This window comes from Podarcis liolepis (genome assembly GCF_965112155.1).
Source record: "Podarcis liolepis genome assembly, chromosome: 10".
NCBI classification, from domain to species: Eukaryota; Metazoa; Chordata; class Lepidosauria; order Squamata; family Lacertidae; genus Podarcis; species Podarcis liolepis.
In genome coordinates this window covers 23,695,854-23,718,560 of record NC_139562.1, presented here as the reverse complement: position 1 = coordinate 23,718,560, position 22,707 = coordinate 23,695,854, and the positions used below count along the sequence as shown (strand labels likewise).

Sequence of the window (22,707 nt, the reverse complement as noted above, 5' to 3'; positions counted from 1 at the left end):
TAATGTAAAAGTTTCATCCAGAAATTGTTCTTGTTGGGTATTAGGTACATAAATAGAGCATAATGTCAGCCAGGAGTTATCTTGCAGATCTTTGAGGAAGATAAATCTTCCATTAGCTGGACCACTGCTTCTGACCCGTCAAGCTATATTTTATAGTCACCCAACAACACACACAAAAAACAGACAGAATCACACATAGGAAAATGCCTCAGATTAGACCATTTGTTCATCAGTACTGACTCCTCTGGCAGTCACTCTCCAAGGACACAGATCACATCACCTGTCTCCTAATCTCCTTTTAACAGGAGATCATAGAACCATAGAGTTGGAAGAGACCACAAGGGCCATCGAGTCCAACCCCCTGCCAAGCAGGAAACACCATCAGAGCACTCCTGACATATGGTTGTCAAGCCTCTGCTTAAAGACCTCCAGACTGCCAGACTGAACCTGCATGAAAGGCATGTGCTAGACCACTGAGCTATGCTCCATCACCATATGCAATTACATGAGTTGAACAGTGAATATCTTCCTCCACTTTCTACTGAAACCTTCCATATAAGATTTTCAAGCACACTCTGAGAACTGAAGGGGGGGTGTTCGTTTCCGAAAAGGGGGAGCAGCTATTGTGACCTACGAAACCATGATTGAAATAATCCTCTCAAGACCTGAGGGCTTTCAGAATAGAAGGCATATATTGTTTTGACGTGAATGAAGCTGCAAAGTTGCTTTGACATCCTGCTGTCAAGGAAACCAGTCCACACAAAAAGAAAACAATTGTGATGGTATCAGTCAAATGATTCAAGTGACCTTAGGAGCATAATAATACAGGCTCCAGTTTCAAATATCTATATTCATCCTGGGGGTGGGGGGTGGGAATAAAGGTATTTTGCTCTCCGTATTCATTTGGAAGCCATTTTCAATCGGGAATGTGTAAAGCACTGTATCTCCTCCAAGACTGTCAGGTCAAACTCGAAGTCAAACTATACGTACAATGCTTCCACATACTTGCATTCATTCCTTGCCTTCATAAGAATCGAATAGGAGAGAATGGCGGATGATGCTCAGCCGTTTTTCAGGCGTAACACTGCATGCGCACATAGATGTGTGTGACCTCTGCAAAAACAGCCACCACCAGTAGTCCAACAATAAAATTTAAAATTTAAATGCTTTTGTTTACATGTCATTAGGTTACTGTAATAGGTATGAGTTACTCGTGCGTAAGCTGGTGCCTTTCTCGGTTAATTTGCCTTGTTAAACCTTTCTGACTGCACAGCCCCTTCTCATCGTGGCTGTCTCAGTCACTGGCAGAATCCGTCAGTGGGCGTTTCTTGAACCTCTTCCAACATAAAAGTTGTTTGACACCCAGTCTCCTCCTCCTCTCACTGCGCGGGAGTCTTCTGCGCAGGGAAGGCGTGGGTAGCGTAACAGGTAACCTGGGCTCTCCTCACTGATGTCCAGTGAAGAGTCCTGGAGCTCTCTCTCCAATTCCCCCGTCTGCCCCCCTTCATCCCTGGTGTTGCGCTGAATGGCTTCCCCCTCTACTGAGCTGTTTCTCCCCCTGCTGCTGGGTCCTTCGCCAGCATAATCTGGGAGCCTCCCCTTCGCCTCTCCCTCCGATGTCAGTTCCCTGACAGTTACATTGCATGTTCAGCTGCTCAGGATTTCAGTATAGAGCTGGTATATATGTTAGGGTTGCCATATTGCAAGAAGTAAAAATCCAGACACAAAAACTGTTGAGCTTTTCTGGAAAAATCTCAACTCTTCCGATATGGGCTGCCATACATCCCGGACATTTTTGCTGCTTTTCGAAATATATGTTGTACCTACTGCAGGGATCTGTACCCCCATAGTGAATTTGCACTGTCCAACTGTATTATTAATATTTATTGATTTTGACAAATTATGTACCACTTAATTGCAATCATCTCTGCTGTAGTGATCCTTTTAGTTTTCAGTACAGTTCTGTGGATCCTGAACACGTGACGCTCAAAGAGTGCGATGAAAGAAGGTGTATGGCCTAGGCTTAAAATGCCAATTGAACATTTCGAGGAAGCAGGCAAAGCAAGGTTACTCCTATCTCTTTTGTCATGCCAAAACTGTGCCACACCTGGGAGTAAACCCACAATATATGTAAAAGTTAAACACTGGAATCATAACAGCACCAACAGTTGGCACATTTACTAATTTCAGGATGGATAAAGGCAGTGGGGTGCCAATAGAAACATATGACTATTGTTGCTGGCAAGTCTGTACACTACTTACAAAACAGAATAATAAAAAATACAGAGTTTAAAACATTAGTACATTAACAAAGCAACAACGGGAAGAATCACATCAACAACAATGTCAAAACATCAGCAGTACATAGGACATGTAAAGGTAAAGGGACCCCTGACCATTAGGTCCAGTCGTGGCCGACTCTGGGGTTGTGGCGCTCATCTCGCTTTATTGGCCGAGGGAGCCGGCGTACAGCTTCCAGGTCATGTGGCCAGCAGGACTAAGCCACTTCTGGCAAACCAGAGCAGCACACGGAAACACCATTTACCTTCCCTCCAGAGTGGTACCTATTTATCTACTTGCACTTTGATGTGCTTTCGAACTGCTACGTTGGCAGGAGCAGGGACCGAGCAACAGGAGCTCACCCTGTAGTGGGGATTCGAACCGCCGACATTCTGATCGGCAAGCCCAAGAGGCTCAGTGGTTTAACCCACAGCGCCACCCGCATCCCTTCTATAGGACATGATAACCCACTTCAAAATCCAGGAAAAGAGGAATCTTTAAACTGGCACTGAAAATACCTTTTTATTAAGATGTGGGCCTAGCATGTCACAATGAAGTTTTAAAATTAGAGTGGTTAATTCAAGCAGCGGCAAATGTTATCTAAATTAGGTTTGATTCTTTTTTTCTTTTTTAAAAGCGTAAATTATGAGAGCCTCAGAAGTTTTTCAAAGAAAAAAAAGAGGGGAAGCCTCAGACGCCCTACAAGCCTCTAGGCCAAACTTAGCTAATAAGCAACATTTCAAACTGAATATATTGCCAGCTTGCCGTGACCAGAAGGTTAAACTCAGTTTGTTTGAAGCTGTTATCCTCCTCAATCAACTGGGACAAGAACAACAGATTATTCTCAATCCAATGCTTCCAGAAAGTGCCTCTGCTCTTTGTCTTGACCTCTGGATTTTGCCATGGCGTCAGGACCATGTGAGCATATGGATCAAAGGCTGGGCTGCAGGAGTTGCCAAGCCAGACACATGTTCAAAGGGCTGTGAACGATCGGGTATTTAAAAATGGATAGAATCCAAGGCCTATCCAAGCATACCCTCACTGATCCATTTCCAAAAGGAACCATTTGGGCATTTCCTGGGCAGCTTCCAGAAGGCAATACTTAACCCTGGAAAGGAGGAAGGCTTTTGATAGGGGCTAAGAAGGGCAACACCTTGCGACACTCTTATTGACAGCTGGAGATTGTATAAGCTGTTCTGCATTTGCCAGACCACAGGATAGTTTTGCAAATGCATTTATAAAATAAAAAAGCCAACTTTAGTAATGGTTTCGAGGAACATGCACAGGTAGCAGTTTTATGATTCATACTATATGTGGGACAGCATTCGTATTAAAAGTACTAATTTCCCCTCACCAAATATTTATCATGGGAGCTTGTCCATCTGTCTAGATTTTGACAGCAGCACTACTCTAGAATGCCTGCCATCCTTGGACTAATATGCAGATATTGCTAGTGATGGTCAGACCAAGATATTTAATAGACTCAGCACTGACTCAGAGAGCCAGTATGGTGTAGTGGTTAAGAGCGGTAGTCTCGTTATCTGGGGAACCGGGTTCGCGTCTCCGCTCCTCCACATGCAGCTGCTGGGTGACCTTGGGCTAGTCACACTTCTCTGAAGTCTCTCAGCCCCACTCACCTCACAGAGTGTTTGTTGTGGGGGAGGAAGGGAAAGGAGAATGTTAGCCGCTTTGAGACTCCTTACAGGGAGTGAAAGGTGGGATATCAAATCCAAACTCTTCTTCTTCTTCTTCTTAAAGTAAAAGGCTGCTGGCCACATATTTCACACAAATAACTGCCCTATATACAGGACCCTATGGGGTCGAAACCCTGATATTTCTGCAAATGAGATCCATCAAGCAAAGGCTTTCAGGAGAGGTATGGTCCCATTTCCCGCTGCAGAGTGCAATTTGGAAAGCTGCACATGTAAAGGTTTGCAGTTCTTTAATGTTTCCTGAGTGGCACTTCACCAAGTAGCTGCCTCATTTGCACAACAGGAGAGAGAAATCGGATAGGAACATTGGATGCTGCTTTAAAGTAAATCGGACAGGTATGTCCAGCATTTGAAACTGCCCAGGCGGCTGTTCTCCAGGAGTCTTTTTCAGACTTATATGGAGATGCTGGAATTAAAAATAGTAATTTGTTGCAAGCAAAGCACGAACTCCGTCATTAGGGATAGGGGAGACCTTTGAGTAAGCATGGTTATCAAACCTGGTGTCATTTGGAATACTATGCAAAGACACCTCCCCAAAATCATAACAAGACTGCAAAATTTAATCAACTAATCAGTTAGAATAATTGATTGAAGTTTATTAAATTAACAAAAAAGGCATCCTGAGCAATCAAGAAGTACATGTTATTTAAACATGTATTTAAGATAAAACTGAATACAAAAAAGAAAAGTATTGCCCCTTTACTTTCACCCAGGAGACAACAGCTTTTTTAACATGGCACCTGCTGTGGCATTTACGCATGAAAGCATTATTTTCCTTTCTTATAGTTTTATGATATGCACATTTATGCTGCAATCCTACACCCACTGACATGGGAGTAAGACCTACTGAAGTCAATGGAATATGCTTCTGAGTAGCTAGACATGCATGAGATTGCACTGCTTTGATTAAAATTTCTTCAATCACGCTACAGCTCTAATTACAAGTCTAATGCTGCAACAGCAACAGAATGGGGTACATATTTCAGCAAGGCCAGGCGAAAGCAACATTCTCTAACCACTGTTTTTGCCCTTACTATATACAGTCCCCTAATTCATGTTTATAATTCTTTCATTGTTTTTTTTAATGACATTTTGAGACTCGTTCCATTGTTTCGTGCTGAACAACAACCAAACCTTAAAAGCAACTTGGTGTGTTGTGGTTTTCAATGGGCTAAAGCAACAATATAAAGAAAGCGCCCTCCCAGTCTCATCCAAGTTCAGTGTTCTAGCAAATAAAGAGTGACAGTAAAGAGAGATTATTTCTTTAGGGACAATATCTGCCAACAGAAACTACTGGAAAGGAGCATGAACTTTTTACGAAGTAGCACATTTCTGTATCGCTGAGAAATATTAAATTTTCAAACTCAATTTTGTGAATAATGTAAAAAGGCAACAGAGGAGATCAAACAAGGTGCAAGACCTCTTCCTGAGACTCTGGAGAGGTGCTGCCAGTCAGAGTAGACAACAGGTAAACTAGATTGACAAATATAAGACAGGTTCCTCTTCCTTCCTCTTTTCTTATTCCAACTTTACATATTTAAATTAAAAGAAGCTGAAGACGGAGTATGCGAAGAGTTTCTGAATCTTTTCTGTGTAAGCACAGCCGAATGTTGGAAATATTCACGGAATGAGAGCTGTGACATTAACGCGTTGAAAATAATCTATGTGGGAGCTTTGCATATTGTTGTTTTAGAGAAGGCTGAGTCACAGACCTAAAGTGACAAGAGGTGCTCCTGTCCCAGAGGACTTTGCTGCAGATGGGTGGCCTTTTGTGACATTTACGAATTGGGTGACCCATCTAAATATGATTTTATTTGGAGGAACTTTGGGATTTATATTGTTTGCTCCTTGATCAGTGCTTTTCTTCCATCATACTCTCGTCTCTATTGTCACCTCTCCCCCCCCCTTTATCTAATATTTTGACTGATCTTATTAATGTATTGTTTCTCTATGCTTGCCAGAGGTACACGGAAGGCTTAACACCTGCTTTGCACCTGTGTTATTGTTGAATTTATACTGTTATCAATACAAAATAAAAAAAACATGAAAACCTTCAGTTACAAGTGCGCCTTGCAATAGAATGTTGCAGTTGTAAAACATGCTCTTGCTCACTATTCCAGTCAGCCAGACATATCACCCATTATTATTATTATTATTATTATTATTATTATTATTACTGAAACTTTTCCACATACTCCACTGCATTCTCCCCCGTTTTTCATTCCCTCTGCAACAGTCAGTCAGCATTGTGTGGCTCCTGAGCATGTTCAGTCCTCACTGGGTTGTTTTGAAGGCTTCCTCTGAAGAGTGACTGCCCTTCTTCAAACTTGGGGATTCCTCAAATCCCACTAGCATTTCTATCTTGCCCATTTTGGCTACCGTACTTCAAAAACAGAGGGAATGGTCCGCTGCAGTGTTTAAAAGCCACCTGAGAGCTAACAATCCAAGTTCTAACAGAAAAAGAAAGAAGGTAAGGATTGAGAGCAGAGAAGGTGCATGATATTTAGGAGTTCAGCAACAGGAACTTTTCTTTAAAAATTCTGCAAAAATCATGTGAACATGTGTAAAACACTGAAGTGAATGGCAAGTTCCTAAATTTTGAACAAATGTAATAGTTAATAGTTTTTATTACTTTTCTATGAAATCCTTATCATATCATAACGTTATAATATTCTGCGATAACAGAAAGACAGCCTATTAAACTGAATATGAATTTCCTTCCCAACATTTCAGTGCTAATTAAAATATTGCAGTACCAAGAAAACAGCACTTAAAATAATTAACATGTCTCTCTTCTTCATCAGAAAGGGCTTAAAATGATTACACATATACCTCTTGGGAATGTTTGGTATTTAACATCACAGAAATACGACATTTGAATTTTTTATTTTGTAAAAAAACTGTCTTAAAAAGCTGCACCTAGCACTGGCATGCACAAGCTCATCGAGCACCCTCAAAATTGAAAAGTTATTCGGAATTGAAATATTATCTTCAAAATTAAAATATGCTGGGATTTTCCGAAATCCACATGCAAATTCAATGGCCACGAGAATCGGAGCAAAAAATGCAAATTTCCATCCTTGATCACTGACTTGCCCTGCAGTCCACTTTTCCCATCCTCACCTTGTGGCTGCTCTTTTTAAAAAAATATTATCATTACTACTGAAACTTTTCAACATACAATAAAAAACTAATCTAAATAAAAATAATATAGAAAACAAAACAGAGAAAGAAGAGGGAAGAAAGAAAAATGCAAAGCCCTCTATCAGTGGTAGATCTCACACAAAAGGGGATAGACCCTCCCAGCTCTTACCCAGGGGAATCTTCCCTTCACTGCTTCTCACACAGGGTTCTTCAGCCAGCCAGCCAGCCCCTTCCTATGCATACCCTCCCTAACCCAGAATGACTGCTCCCACATCAAATGGGGGCGCCTTATGTGTGGTCACGCACAGTCCCCCGGGTCCCAGTGCGACTCCTGGTAGTTCAGGCTGGCTTCATCCTCCCCAGGCTGGATACCTGGAGGTCTCTGCCTACCTCAGCCAATCGCCCAATCCCGCCTGGGGAGGTGTTGCCAGGGGATTGGCCAGGTAAGGGAAAGGACCATCCTGCCCACACAACAGAAGGTGAATCTTGCCCACGCTCCCCCTTGTGGCGGTGATACCAGGGTTCCCCGTTAAAGGGGTCTTGAGGGGAGGCATTGGCCATACGCCGAGAGGTTGTCATTGCTCTCCCCTCCAATGGTGGTGAAACAGGGGGTGGGCTCTCTGCTTGAACGTATGTTCTGCAGAGCCAGCCCAATCCCCACAAATTCTGGATAACCCTGAAGTCTCCCAGATCCCCGGCTGGGGACTAGGAAGGATAAACGCCCAATGCCTGAGCCAAGGTCTCCCTGCATCTGAAACTTAATAAAGTTGTGGCCAATTTTAATCCCATAGCATGTTGTCTTGAGTCATTATTCCGCTCGGGGGTCGCCTGGGGTTGGGGGGACTCCGCCTGTCCACGCAATAGAGGACATCAGAAAACCAAACAAAATGTAGGCATGAGTAAACTGGTCATTATGAGCCCACTCAAGAGCACCCAACTTTGCTTCCCAACCATATTGGGGCTGACAATAATATGATCTCCCCCCCCCCCCCCGCTGGTTTTCAATTTGCGCCTATTATTCCTATATTTGCTTTTTCCTCAGTCAGTTTTATCAAAAATGTCACACAATCCACATCAACTTTGAAATGTGAGTATGAAACACAGGTACTAAGAGCTAGTAAAAAACATCATTTTTAAAATGATAACAACTAGGTGGACAAACAGAAAGACATTCCTACAGTGCATTTTTTTAAAATAAAAGAAGAATGAATGCCCAGAAGGTCAAGTCTAGAGACGGAGTTGTTGTAGTGGTCCAAGTGTTAAACCAGGGCTGGGAAGATCCACTTACTTTGGGGCAACATTTGGCAATAATCCCTGGTTCCTATGTTATTCTATCTTGCTGAAAAGCTTAGAACATGCCAGAATTGACAGCTAAACCAACTCAACTGTTGCAATCCTAGCCCTACTTATCTGGAAGCAAACCCCATGGAATTCAATAGGACTTAACCCCTGAATAGACTTGGGTAGGAATGTGCTGGGAAATGGCAAAACAACAACAGCAAATGCAAATGAAATCAAGAGCTCCTTACCCACAAGCAGGTCCATATTCATTTATCAGTTTCCTGTGTTCTTCCCAAAAGCCCTGTGTGGACATAAAGAAACATTGTAGTTATAACTAGTTCTCTGCACCACTCTTTCAGAACTTCCTGCTACTTCACCAACCTTCATCCAGAATTCGAATCTGAGAACGCAAGAAGAGTCAATAGCCCCTCTAGCCAAGCATCCTATTCTCTCAGGGGCCACCCAGATGGCTGTGGAAAACTTCAAGCAGGACACAAGCACAAAAGCCATCTTCTCCTCTCCTCTGGGATTCAGAAGAATTACTGCCTCCAACTATGGTGGTAAAACATAGCCATCATGGTTCGCAGCCATAGATAGCTTTATCCTCTGTCTAACCTTCTTCCAAATCCTGAATATTCCCACTTCACTGGACGTCCATTATGAGAAAGGAAGAAAAACATTTCTCAGTCTGCTTTCTCCATGCCAGTTTCATAAAGTTTGCTCCGAGCAGAAAGATGGGAATCTTCCTACAGCCACATATCTCTCTCATATATACTTCCTTGTGCGGTCTCTGCAGGCAACTCTCACCTTAAGACACCACACCACCCAAAAACAGCTGCTCTGCATGATCCGCTAACAATTGTACTCCAGAGACACTGCAAAGCATACCGTGGGGTGCACCTCACAGACAGCACACTCCTTCATTTCTGCTCCCAATAATACATATGTCCCAAGCAGTTTTTAAGGCTTGTTTGTGTTAGAATTCCTGCTCCGTGATTGCAGTCATGGGATTGTTGTCTTTCACATGACGGTCCTAGATAGCCCGTTTCTCATCCATGACGCCTCCAGAGCTCTGCACGATCACCTGGGATACAGTATCAGCTTTCCCCCGAGGTGTGATTTCTGGCAGTCTGCTGAGCCATTGCCTCCCACTGCATGTGGGCATCGGAGACAGCAAAGTCCAGCCCTCCGAACTTCTCTGGCATCCTAGATAGCCCGTCGCCATCTTGGAATGTCCCAGTGTGTCGCAGATGAAATTCCTGCTGAACACACACTCTGTCTAACATCAGACACTGCAGGTCCTACTCGAGTGTAGGACGAGCTCCTGACAGTTTGTCCATTGATGATACCGCAATCTGCAGGCATCCAGCTTCTTCAATCCAGAGCAGACTGGGACATACCCTCTCTGTGTACTCTAGCAAGCAAGAATGGAAGCAGTCAGTAGCTGCTCCGTAAGGAGGGCTGTGTTGAACCATAGCCTTGTCCTGTTATGCTCTTGCATTGTTAGGAAACCCAGCTTCAAAGATATCAGATGTCAGGATGTCATAAATGGATAAGCGTATGCCGAAATGGTTATGGGCTATCTATCCATTTTGAAGGGGCGGAGAATGCATAGATAAAAGTTAAATTAAGAAGAGTTAAACACTTCGCTTGGAGGTGAAGCTATTTTTTCTTTTTATACTATATTCTTACAGTGAGTGAATTTTATAGAGTATTACTTTAACTTGGCTGGTTTTTAAGATCTGGCTTCTTTTACAGTGCAGAGATATGATCTGTTTCAGAATCATATTTATTGGTGTTTGAATTACAGTCTTTTGTGCCAGTTTCTTGGATGTGCTTGTCATGACTTAAGTTGCAATGTCAGAATAACCTCTCTTCGGATCCTGTGTTCTTTTAAACTCTCCGTTAAGTCCTGAGCCGCCTTTTCTGGAGTCAGCCCTAACGAGAGGGCCAAAACCTTGAAAGGCTTAATCTAAATAATTTAGTGAAACCACCCACAACACATTTTTCTTCTGGGGGGGGGGGCAGGGGAACAAGCAATAGGATCCCCTCTGATGGTTTTAACAACTGAGAGGGTCTGTAAGGAAGGAATCTTTTAGATATTTGGAGCCTGGGCTGTTTAAGCCTTTATCTACTAATGTGAGCACCTTGAATTGGGCCCGGAAATGAACAGGCAACCAATTCAGCTGTTTTAAAACAGGGGGCATATGGTCTCTAAAGGGAATGCAGGCAGAAATCTGGCTAATGCATTTTGGGCCAGTTTCTGAGTTTCAGCCCTACGTACGGTAATCAAAGTAATGTTGGAGAATGTTAAAGCATTTTGACTCCAGGCCAAAGAGGCAAGCCACTTTTCTGCATGAATTTTAAGAATTTGTAGCGCAGTCGTAACCATATCTACTCAGAGATGAAATCAATGGGACTTACGCCCAAGTAAATGGGGTTAGGGTTGTAGCCTAAACTGGAAAGTCACTTGACCCTTCAACAAAGGAAGTGTTGGAACTGTCAAAGAGTAGAATGATGATGAATAGAGCCAAAGGAAAAGAAGCAGGCTGAAGAGCGGGAAACAATCAAGGAAGAGACCTTTCAAGTATCCCCCCCCCCCGCCCCAATAACTTTCATGAGGAAAGAAACTGCAATGGCTAAAAGAGCAAGCAGAGTCCTTTATTATAACAAAGCTTGTATTTCATTCATTTACTGCCTTGCCCCACCCCCCCAAACCACATCCTGAAAACAATGAAGTTTCTTGTGGTGTTTGTGATTTCCAATAAAACACAAGATATTCAGATCAAATTATCAAGGCTGGAATTTGAATCTCTGGAGACACTGAAACAGGAGCTAATAAAGCTGGCAGAAGCGCTTCATGAGGCAAAATAATGCACTAGGAAGATTCACTGAGTGAGGGATTTCAAAGCATTTCTTCTACTTTCTTTTTTAATCAAATGAATGCTTTACTTGCGGTGTGGTGCATTATTCATTGTAAGCCATTTGGGCTTCTTCGAGAAAAGCAGGATAAAAAAATGTCTAAATATTTTCTAATAATACACTGAAATGGACAATTAGTTGCAAACAACAAGAATAGTCATATCTTTTCTTCTTAATTAATGGAGAATAGTTGGGGCCAGGGCTGGATTTAGGTTTGATGAGGCCCTAAGCTACTGAAGGTAATGGGGCCATTTATATGTCCAGCTGTTCTTTGTCAACAATAAATTGTCACTTTTTGTGTGTCGAATATATGCTATATGGTAATTTATGGATCCATACACAACACAAAACACTGTTGCTGTATGTAGGTTTTATTTTATTTGTTTTTTATCTTATATTTTGAAAATGTACATCCAGGTGGTTTGTTTATTTGGGGGGGGGGCCAAGAAGTGGGGCCCTAAACCATAGCTTGTTTAGCTTATACGTAAATCCGGCACTGGTTGGGGCTGGGATTTCAGCACAGCACTAATATTAAGTGTAATATAGTAAGTTGCAATAATATATTAAAAAGAAGGCTTCAGCCACTAGCAGCCTAATGCAATAAAGTTTCTCCATTTCATGGGGGAAATGTATCTATACCTAAATGTTTCTATACTTGAAAAGAAAAGCCACCCTTAAAGATGCAACTTCAGAACTAGGGGAATAATACCCAAGGGACAGGAGTTTTCACAATGTCAGAACTGGCTGGCCTGAAACTTACACTGGTCAAAATGTACAATTGGGTTACAAGCGCTTCTCTTCTGTTTTACATTCTCCTACAAGGTGGATCACACGTTCACATAAATAATGTGTGAGAGGAGCTCAAAAGATATCTAAGCACCACCTTTGAGAAGTGCAAAGGCTTTGCATATTCAGCCATTTTTCATCTGCCTCTGCGCTGACATCTTTAAGACACACGTACAGGGAAACCAGCTTAGCGTTCATGGCCATAAAATTTTTAGCAATAAAAGTGGTTGCTTGTTATCAGCATTATGGGCGAAGTACACATCAAGCCTTCTTCCCTGCCTGGCAGTCGCAGTGGAAGTGACTCAGCAGAACAAGGCTCCCCAGCCGCACATCTACGGGGTGCGACACAAAACAGTTGGATCTAGCAAATGGAAGAGTCTAAATAAGGGACAGCAAAGGAATGCAAGGCTACATACAGTGGTAAAAAGGTAAAGGTACCTCTGCCCGTACGGGCCAGTCTTGCCAGACTCTAGGGTTGTGCGCTCATAGAATCATAGAATCATAGAGTTGGAAGAGACCACAAGGGCCATCGAGTCCAACCCCCTGCCAAGCAGGAAACACCATCAGAGCACTCCTGACATATGGTTGTCAAGCCTCTGCTTAAAGACCTCCAAAGTAGGAGACTCCACCACACTCCTGGGCAGCAAATTCCACTGTCGAACAGCTCTTACTGTCAGGAAGTTCTTCCTAATGTTTAGGTGGAATCTTCTTTCTTGTAGTTTGGATCCATTGCTCCGTGTCCACTTCTCTGGAGCAGCAGAAAACAACCTTTCTCCCTCCTCTATGTGACATCCTTTTATATATTTGAACATGGCTATCATATCACCCCTTAACCTTCTCTTCTCCAGGCTAAACATGCCCAGCTCCCTTAGCCGTTCCTCATAAGGCATCGTTTCCAGGCCTTTGACCATTTTGGTTGCCCTCCTCTGGACACGTTCCAGTTTGTCAGTGTCCTTCTTGAATTGTGGTGCCCAGAACTGGACACAGTACTCATCTCAGCTCATCTCACTCTAGAGGCCGGGAGCCAGCGCTGTCCGCAGACACTTCCGGGTCACGTGGCCAGCGTGACAAGCTGAATCTGGCGAGCCAGCGCAGCACACGGAACGCCGTTTACCTTCCCGCTGGTAAACGGTCCCTATTTATCTACTTGCACCCGGGGGTGCTTTCGAACTGCTAGGTTGGCAGGCGCTGGGACCGAACGACGGGAGCGCACCCCGCCGCGGGGAATCGAACCGCTGACCATGCGATCGGCAAGTCCTAGGCGCTGAGGTTTTACCCACAGCGCCACCCGCGTCCCCACATACAGTGGTACCTCAGGTTAAGTACTTCATTTGTTCCGGAGGTCCGTACGTAACCTGAAACTGTTCTTAACCTGAAGCACCACTTTAGCAAATGGGGCCTCCTGCTGCTGCCGCGCCGCCAGAACACAATTTCTGTTCTCATCCTGAAGCAAAGTTCTTAACCTGAGGTAATATTTCTGGGTTAGCGGAGTCTGTAACCTGAAGCGTATGTAACCTGAAGTGTATGTAACCCGAGGTACCACTGTATTAAAATGCTTAAAATGCAGTGTAGCATCTGGGAATCAGAAAGAGTGGTGGGCGCATGACCTGATGCAGATGCACATCAACTCATTTGGTTCCCTAGGACTGCAGCCCAGCCCCTGAACTCCTATTCAAGAAAGCTGTTGTCTCTGCAACCCAGAGGGTCATCTTGTCCAACCTTCTGCAATGCAGGAATCTTTTGGCCAATGTGGGCCTCAAACTCACGATGTTGAGATTAATAGTCTCATGCTCTACCAACCAAGCTATCCCTCCTGTCTCATGGTTGGCTGGAACACGGGACAGGAAGACTCCACATTGCAACATGTTGTTGAGCGGACTGGTTGTAGACCTGTCATCTCTAAATATGTCGCATCTCAACAATATGTACCAGACACAGTAAATAGGACATGCTGTCTTCACACTGTACACATGTGCACACATGCAGTCAATTCAGTAAACCTATCACAAAGCTGAAATTGCTCTAGAAGCCAGCAGAATTTTTATCCAAGCCTTAAAAAAAACCACACCAAGTGATGTACACAACTTGTTTCCTTTGATCATCATCTCTAATAGTTTTCCTCCGTGGATAATATTCTTTAATTTATGTGTGTGCCATTTCAGATTTTAACACACACACACACACACACACACACAGGCCTTCTGAATTTAATGAAAGCAGCCTTCCTACCCTTTAGAGTTATTGAGAGGTTAGTGTTATGTAATTAAGTTAATCCTCATTTGTAAAGGCTAATTAACTAAATGCTAATTGAATCTGCATATGACAATTAGCACAATGTGTCCTCATTAGACAATTTAAAAAAATTACCCTGACTAAAATTCAGCAAACTGTAAATTATTTTGTACCTTTTAAAGACTTTTTGGGAGAAAAGGAAAGGGGGAATATTTCGATGCAATGTTGTGTTTATACACTTGATTAGCCATTTGTCTCATCTCATGAACCAACACTGCAAATAAATGCCTTTTGCCTATATTAATTCCTCCAAGGCTACAAAACATATACCCACTTACCAGGGAGTAAGCTCCATTAAATTCAATGGGACTTACCTTTGAGCAGGCGCATATAAAATTGCATTGTAAATGTATGCAAGTTTTAGGCTAACACTAAACAACAATCACCACCAAAACCAGTCAGAATTTCTTCAAATTGTACAGGTGGTGATCCCAGGACAGATGCAGTAACATCCAAATAATTTTTTAGCATCTTGGTCACGTTTCAAATTTCAGTCATTCCTCAATCATCAACAGTCTAGGACAGAGATGGGGAACCTGTGACCCTCCAAATGACTCCAGCAACTCCCGTCAGCTGCAGCCAGCATGTCCAATGGACATGGATGATGGAAGTTGTAGTCCAACAACATCTGGGCTACACTGCCTGGTCTAGGACCAGCATTCACAAATCTAGAATCCTCCAGATGTTTTAGAGTCCAGTTCCTATCAGCAAGTTTTGTAATCTAAAACACCTGCAAGACATCAAGCTGGGGAAGGCTTACCTAGATACGTCATCATCCTCAGCTGAACAAACCATGCTGTATATTCTCACAGCTTTTACACCACACCACACCTTCACCCACTGACCACCAGCGCTCTTGCATCTGGTTGGCCACTGTGGGAGCAGAATGCTGGGCCTTCAGCTTCTTCTTACATTCTTAAAATACTACCATTAGAACAAACTTTCACATCAGTTCCGTCAATTATCTTTTGTGAGTCGCCTTGGAGGGGCTTTGGCCCTGAAACCTGGCATACAAGTGCTATAAATCTACAAGTGAGGAACCTTTCTCAGCCTGAGGGCCACATTCCCCCATGAGAGAACCTTCCGGGGGCCGCATGCCAGTGGTGGGTGGGGCAACTGTTATACAATAGACTGTTGTCCAGTCACACAAATGTGAGAGGTTTCTGTGCATAATTTTTTTCCCCAGCTGGGCAAAGCAAGAGGCATTATTAACAGCTCAATGACAATTTACAAGCAGGCAAAGTAAATGGACGAGGGTATGGAACATGGTCAGTGAAGAGTGTGGCCTGGGAAGAGGGTCTGTCTGAGAGGCCTGGAGGACTGCATTTGATCCCTGGGCCTCAGGTTCCTCTCCCTGCTATACATAAAAACAGAATTACAACAAATTTCTGAAGGACAGGTAGTAGCCACCAGAATACTAATTGTTGAGAATTGTTGAGGAAGGCTGCAGCAAACCACAGAGGAGGGCTGTTGCTTCTGGGAAGCACCCAGATAAGTACAAGGATGTCTGCCTTGCCAATATTAAAAACAGGGTCCTGAACAAGATGGGCTCTTAGTCTGATCCAGCAGTGCTCTTTTGATGATCCTTTGCACATGTTTATAAACTAGCACTAAATGCTCTGCAAACAAATTAGGGGATCTGAGTATCTAGGTTTCGTTAATTCCCTTGGCGAGCGTCCCCTTGTAAGAAGTGGAACGGAATGCTTATAACTTCGGGAAAAAGGAGAAAGGAATAGGAATGGAAAGAGAAAGAAGGGAACACAATTACTAAGAAATAACAAATTCTCCAGCAACATCATATGGCACAGATTGGTTCCACACTGTTGAGAGAGATTCCTGAAGAAATGAATGCAGTCCGCTATCCTAACAATGGAGGATTCATAGGTAGCGAATGAAAATCAGCCACAGCAGTTCAGCAGAAGTTTGAGAAGGAGCTGCTAGGAGCAGGTTGATATATGAGGAGCCTGGCAGAAGTGCTGTCTCAACAGTCCGGAGGGTGAATGCAAATTACGTTGCTGAAAAGAGGCTCTTCACATTTTTTATCTTCCCTCCTGTAGAACTCCCAAGGGCTGGAAGATCTTAGGGTTGGTTGCTTATTATTTCTTCCAAAAATCAAGCAGAGTAGCCTAGTAGATCACATCAAAATTGAGTAGCCTTTTAAATACCCGGTATTTAAATACAGGTATCCACCTGTATCCATCTCCTGCTTTATATCTCTGACTGTTGCACCTCGCTACTCTCCAGGAGTACTGTACGCATCCGTATCACTGAACATTTCTGCAGCCCTATTGCCAAAATCCAGGAATATTTTCGTAATGTTATATACCCTGCCCTGAAGAGACCCTGAAGACCTGTGATTAGATGTCTATCCTACAGAATGTGGAAGAGAGCTGGGAGGCCATGTCCTTCCCAATGAAGGATTTGCAATGCAGAATGCAACAGCAGCCATCCCTGAGAGGTGGCCTTTGCAGCCTCTGCTTAAATGACTCCAGAGAAGGAAAGCCATCTAGTGATACGTGAATCCACCAGATTTCTACTTTTTTTTAAAAAAAAAAAAAACTTCACAAAAAATCATCAGCATCTTAATGCAAAATTCTCCCAATATATGTACTTTTGCAAGCCATTTTGCAAGTCATTTTTCCTAATATAAGAACTTTTTGTAGGTTATTTTCATTAATATACTGCTATACACATCCCTGAAGAACTGCATTGCAAAATTCGGAGAACAGTCATTTTCGAAGGGAAGGTTGAATTTTATGCATATTGTTTTGGGAATAGCAAATTACATAACTTTGCCTTTGAATGCAAACTGAAACAAATCTCTCTCCCATCCCTACTATCTCCCAAGGCCATCTGCTTCACTCTAAAACAGTTCTTCTTAAGAAGTTTCTTCTCAAGCTTAGTCAAGATCCACTTCCCTACAATATCCACCCATTTATTGGAGTCTTGCCCCCTTCACATTTCTTTTAAAAGCAGCTGGGCATGGAGAGAAATTGGCTTGGGTTTAACTCAGTCCTCTTTGCCATGCTCCCACAGCAAACCAGCCCCCCTCCAGCTGCTATTTGTCCCATTAGTTACAAACCTGTATTCCCCACAGGTTAAAAAAGCAGGGAGATGAGGGAGACTCTGCGTTGTAGAAACATTGCAAGGAAGAGGTCAGATTCACTTCACCAACACCATGGTTCTTACGCCCACAACTGCTTCTAACTGAAATGTGATGGGAGATCTTGTCCAGTTAATTAGCCATGGATACAACAGCGTATCAATTACATAAATAAACATCATAAACCCATGTCTACTCAGAACTAAGTCCCACTGATTGCAATGAGCCTTTCCCCAATTAAGCGGCACAGGATTGTAGCCAAGGAAAAGAGCATGAAACATTTTCAGTGCCTCCCCTGGAATTATGGAATTTCCTCTTTTTCAGAGATCTATCAGTAACTCAATAGATATCTGCCGCCTTCTGCTTTGTTGCTGCACCGGGGGAGAGTGGGGAACCGCTAGCTTTAAGCTTTGGTTTGAGAACACTGGTCAAAAATATTACTCACAGAAACAAATCCTGAGGGCTTCCCTTTGATGGGAATTCAACCATCAATGTGTGTGATATTTTACGAGGCAAAACGTAGTTAAATAGAGAGTTATTAATGCATCCTCTTACTGCAAGATCACACATGCGGTCTGATTACATCTGGCAAGAGAAGCTGTTGCCTACAGTAGTTAATTTCATAAAAAGAACAGCCATGGAATAAAATGATGCACAAAGAACAGAAGGCACCGCCTAATGTCAGGCTAATTGTTCGTCCCACTCTTGTCCATAGCTTAGTCTGAGGCGTTACGTCATTTTATTTATTTAAGAAAATAAATAAAATGCCACTTCTTTGCAAGAAAACCTCAAGGCAAAAATACAAAACGAAACATTAGAATTATCGATTTAAAGACAAGCTAAAAAGAAATAACACACCAAGTGTCTGGATAGGCTTGCGTAAACCAAAATGTTTTAAGCTGGGTACAGTGAAGGTATCTGCCTGATGTCAATAGGCAGGGAGAGTCAAAGTGTAGGTTCTGCCCCATGGAAAGGTCCAATTTCCTACAATGAAAACAGGTCCCAGGATAGAAGCCTGAACAACCCTTTCTCAGATGCCTCCATACATGAAGAGGAATCATTCATACAGAGTGCTGCTCTTATGGCCCCACCTTCTATGCATGTAGGCTTCTTCCTTATAGACATCCATAACTAACACATAGGTTAGTCAGGGGCAAAACCAGCCACATTCCAGGTGCTGTTCCCCTTCCTGTGATTCACACACAAAAGGAACTAGAGTGAGATTAGTTCATCTACTGACAATGGATTTCTGTCTGACTACACACCATCTCTCTTACGTTCAAAGTTAAGGAAGTGCATACAAGCTCAAACAATTATGTAAAAGAATTCCCCCCCCCCATACGAGGCATTTTAAATTATTTGCTTCAATTAAAAGTTGATTTCGCAGCAAATATTTTAATGTGTCGGGTCACGATGAAATGAAAAGAGACAGAATGGGTTGTAATCTAATGCCTCAAGATTTTGCCATACATCAACTAAAAACCTCTTAATGCCTTTGATTAATCTTGCTCTATATTGGATACTGTTAGAGATATGGGTTCTCCCCCCCCCCCCAGCATCAATTTGGCAACTATGCACTGATACTATCATTGCCAGGGTAACAATCAATACTGGAATAATGTTTGCATAAATAGCTATGCTTTGTGGGAAACCTTTTGGAATAATTTCAACACTGTGGTCTTTCCACAACATGTAATGCAATAATAATAATAATAATAATAATAAATTTTTATTTATATCCCGCCCTCCCCAGCCGAAGCCGGGCTCAGGGCGGCTGACAGCAATAAAACAGTACAAAAGTACAACATAAACAACATTCTAAAATCATTCATTATAAAAATTAATTAATTCAAGCCACTTCCTGGGCAGCCACTAGCAACCATTGGGCCAGAGCTCTGCGAAGATTGCCGAGGGAGGGAGTCAGGCTGTGCCCTGGCCAAAGGCCTGGTGGAACAGCTCTGTCTTGCAGGCCCTGCGGAAGGATGTCAAGTCCCGCAGGGCCCTGGTCTCTTGTGACAGAGTGTTCCACCAGATCGGAGCCACAGCCGAAAAAGCCCTAATGTTGCTTCCTTGACTTTAATTATCAAAAAAACACTGTGTGCACATGTCTTTATGGATAATTGCGCTCTCAATAAAACAATTTAGCAGGCTATTTTAGGATAACTTTAAAGGGCCAATGGTCTTTTGGCAATTTAGCAGGTTATTTGGGGATCATGTCAAATACTTTGCTTTATTTTTCATCTCTTTTCATAGAATTGTAGAATTGGGAGGAATCCCAATGGTCATCTAGTCCAGCCCCCTGCAATGCAGAAATCTCAACTAGGTCCTATATGACAGGTGGTCATCCAACCTCTGCTTAAAAGACTCCAAGGAAGGAGAGTCTGCCACCTTCTCATGGGTCTCTATTCCGCTGCCAAACAGCTCTTACTGTCAGAAAGTTCTTCCCAACAATGTTTAGTCAGAATCTCCTTTCTTGTAATTTGAAATCTTTAAAATTTAAATAGTATTGCTGTTTTTTTAAAAAGGAAACAAAAAATTAACATACCTAGACTCTTTCGTCATGCAACAACACCTCAAATTGATCAATAACATTTCCCGGCACACTAGCTCTATCTATGTTACTAGTAATTTACAGCTAGCATTTGTCAACAGGATGTGTTTACTTTTTATATGGGGAGCCACCAGGGTTAACAATCCACCCGAAGGCCTACCTTTCTTGTGGCTTTTGGTTGCCGGAACTGAAAGCCATTAAAACCTGCAAGTTCGATGTGATGTAATGACCTCAAATTCAGTTGTAAAGGTAAAGGGACCCCTGACCATTAGATCCAGTCGTGACCGACTCTGGGGTTGCGGCGCTCATCTTTCTTTATTGGCCAAGGGAGCCAGCGTACAGCTTCCGGGTCATGTTGCCAGCATGACTAAGCCGCTTTTGGCAAACCAGAGTAGTACACGGAAACACCGTTTACCTTCCCGCCAGAGCAGTCCCTATTTATCAACTTGCACTTTGATGTGCTTTCGAACTGCTAGGTTGGCAGGAGCAGGGACAGAGCAACGGGAGCTCACCCTGTCGCGGGGATTCGAACCGCCGACCTTCTGATCAGCAAGCCCTAGGCTCTGTGGTTTAACCCACAGCGCCACCCACATTGTACAGGTGATTTAAACCAGGAGGAGAAGTTGGGAGAGGAGGACTGTCCCCAAAATAACAAATAGTCCAGACATGACATCAAATGCTACCTTGTGTATATCACAGGAAAAGAATCAAAGGTGCAATGTGGTGGCCAGAGCCAGTCCTACCATTTGGCAGGGTCAGATAGCTCCCTCAGGCAGAAGATGCTGAGGGGCGGCAGTGAGGACCGGGCTGTGTGTTGCATGTGCCCTGCCCTGCCCTGAAGTTTGCCTGCTGCCCTCACCACCAGTGTGGAAAGTTAAGATTGAACTGCCTATTGGGTCAGCTTCTGGGCAAGGCCATCTTGTTCTTTGACTCAAGACATCCACTACATTACCAAGCACAAAGGATGCTTTTACTTCCACTTTCCAGAGACTTGAGGCGGGTGGTGGTAGGAGGGAAGCAGAGCCCGAAAGAATGAGAAGTCTAGCAGCTGCCATTAACAATTTTAACAATGCAAAAATGGAGACGAACCAGGGTCTGTAATTTTGCCAGAAAATAGGGACTGTCTTTCTTCGAAAAAATAGGAACACGCCTGCTTTGGTGAGGGGAAGGGGCGACTCCAAGGAGCTGGCATTTCAAACACTGAAATGGATTTATCATTATCTTTCAGACAGCTACATGTGGCAGCTTCACCATGAAGGATTTCATGGAGCTGTCATCGCTGCTGTTGCTGCACCTCCCACATCCATTTTGATTACAGACTTGCGAGAGTCAGCTTTTTCAACCTGCTGTCCAAAGCAATGGTTAGTTGCCTCCTCTAATGAGCCTAATTTCATACTGTTCTCATTAATGGGAGAGATCAGCTGCTCTTCTTATCAATACTCATGTCAAGTGAAGGTTCCAGCCTTCTCTCTGACAGAGCTCTATTGGGAGGGTCAATTCATTGCTATCGCGCCAAAAGGCTGTGTGTTTAGCATTTGGCCCAGAGATGGTTCAGAGAAGAGGAGGCTTGCTGTATTTTCTTGTGGAACAGTGGTGATACACAACAGCTGGCCTGTGCATGATGAGTTCAAGAGGAGCTTATACCTTTCCTAGCAAAACATTCAGGAACTCATGGTTTGAGAACGCCAGTTGTGAGAATGTAATTAAAACCAAGCAAATAAATGATTTTTTAAATTAAAAAAACCAAGGTTTTATTATTATTAACATGTGAGAATTATTTGTGTTCTAAACATTGTGGTAATATTTCCCTTCACCCCAGGCCTTCAAGAGGGCTCTGTATGAGCTATAAACAGAGTAGGCATATTAAAATTATAAAAAATGGAAGTCCCAGATGCCCTTTTTGTAGCATCAAAAATATTTCACCTCCAGGTGCATCAGGTTAATTAAACAACTGCCCCATGATCCCCCTTGCCCACAGAGGATTTTGGGAGCACACTCCATTCACATGAGAAGCTGGTTCATGCCAGAATCAGCAGCAGAGCCTGGATCAGCAAACGGTCTTCTGAAATGGCGAGTGCCCCTTGACCTGTTCTGCTCCACGCAATCAGCTCAGCCTAAAGCCTGCGCTGTTGAGCCGGCTGAACGCAGAACCCTCTTTCCACTCCCTCTGTCATGGAAGTTGCACACTTGCCAACATGGAGCTGCTGCCAACATCTCTCCTCCCTCTTCTTCACCTGGCAGAGATCCTGCACAGATGTTAATGAGGCATTTTGAACACTGTTACAGACCTGCTAGGCTTGCTAGTATTTAGAACAGCTACCTCATTTTCCCACCCCACATTAAAAAAAATAAAATACCACAAATTCAGCCACATGAACTACTCAAGATGATCTCAGCTGATTTTGTGATGCCTGAAAGGAACACAGGAAGATGCTTTATGCTGAGTCGGAAAACATTGGTTCGTTTAGCTCAGACTGACAGTGGCTCTTCGGGGTTTCAGACTTTTTTAGACCCGTCTGGAAACGTTGAGGACTGAACTTGGGACCTCCGGCATGCAAAGCGTTGGCTCTACCACTGAGCTATGGTCCTTCCCCCTAAGCAAGCATCTACATGACAAGCTCTGGGCAGCCTTTGAC

The 22,707-nt window shown here is 43.3% G+C and overlaps 1 protein-coding gene across 5 annotated transcripts in view; it reads right to left on the bottom strand.

Annotated features, from left to right (window-relative positions):
- The window catches only part of TBXAS1 (thromboxane A synthase 1), a 223,863-nt gene that overhangs the window by 150,024 nt on the left and 51,132 nt on the right, over positions 1–22,707 (bottom strand). For all 5 annotated transcript variants that reach the window (XM_083462031.1, XM_083462035.1, XM_083462034.1 and 2 more), the window contains exon 4: positions 8,666–8,718. In XM_083462031.1, coding sequence (XP_083318157.1) covers positions 8,666–8,718 — 53 coding nt within the window. The remainder of the gene's footprint in view (positions 1–8,665; positions 8,719–22,707) is intronic.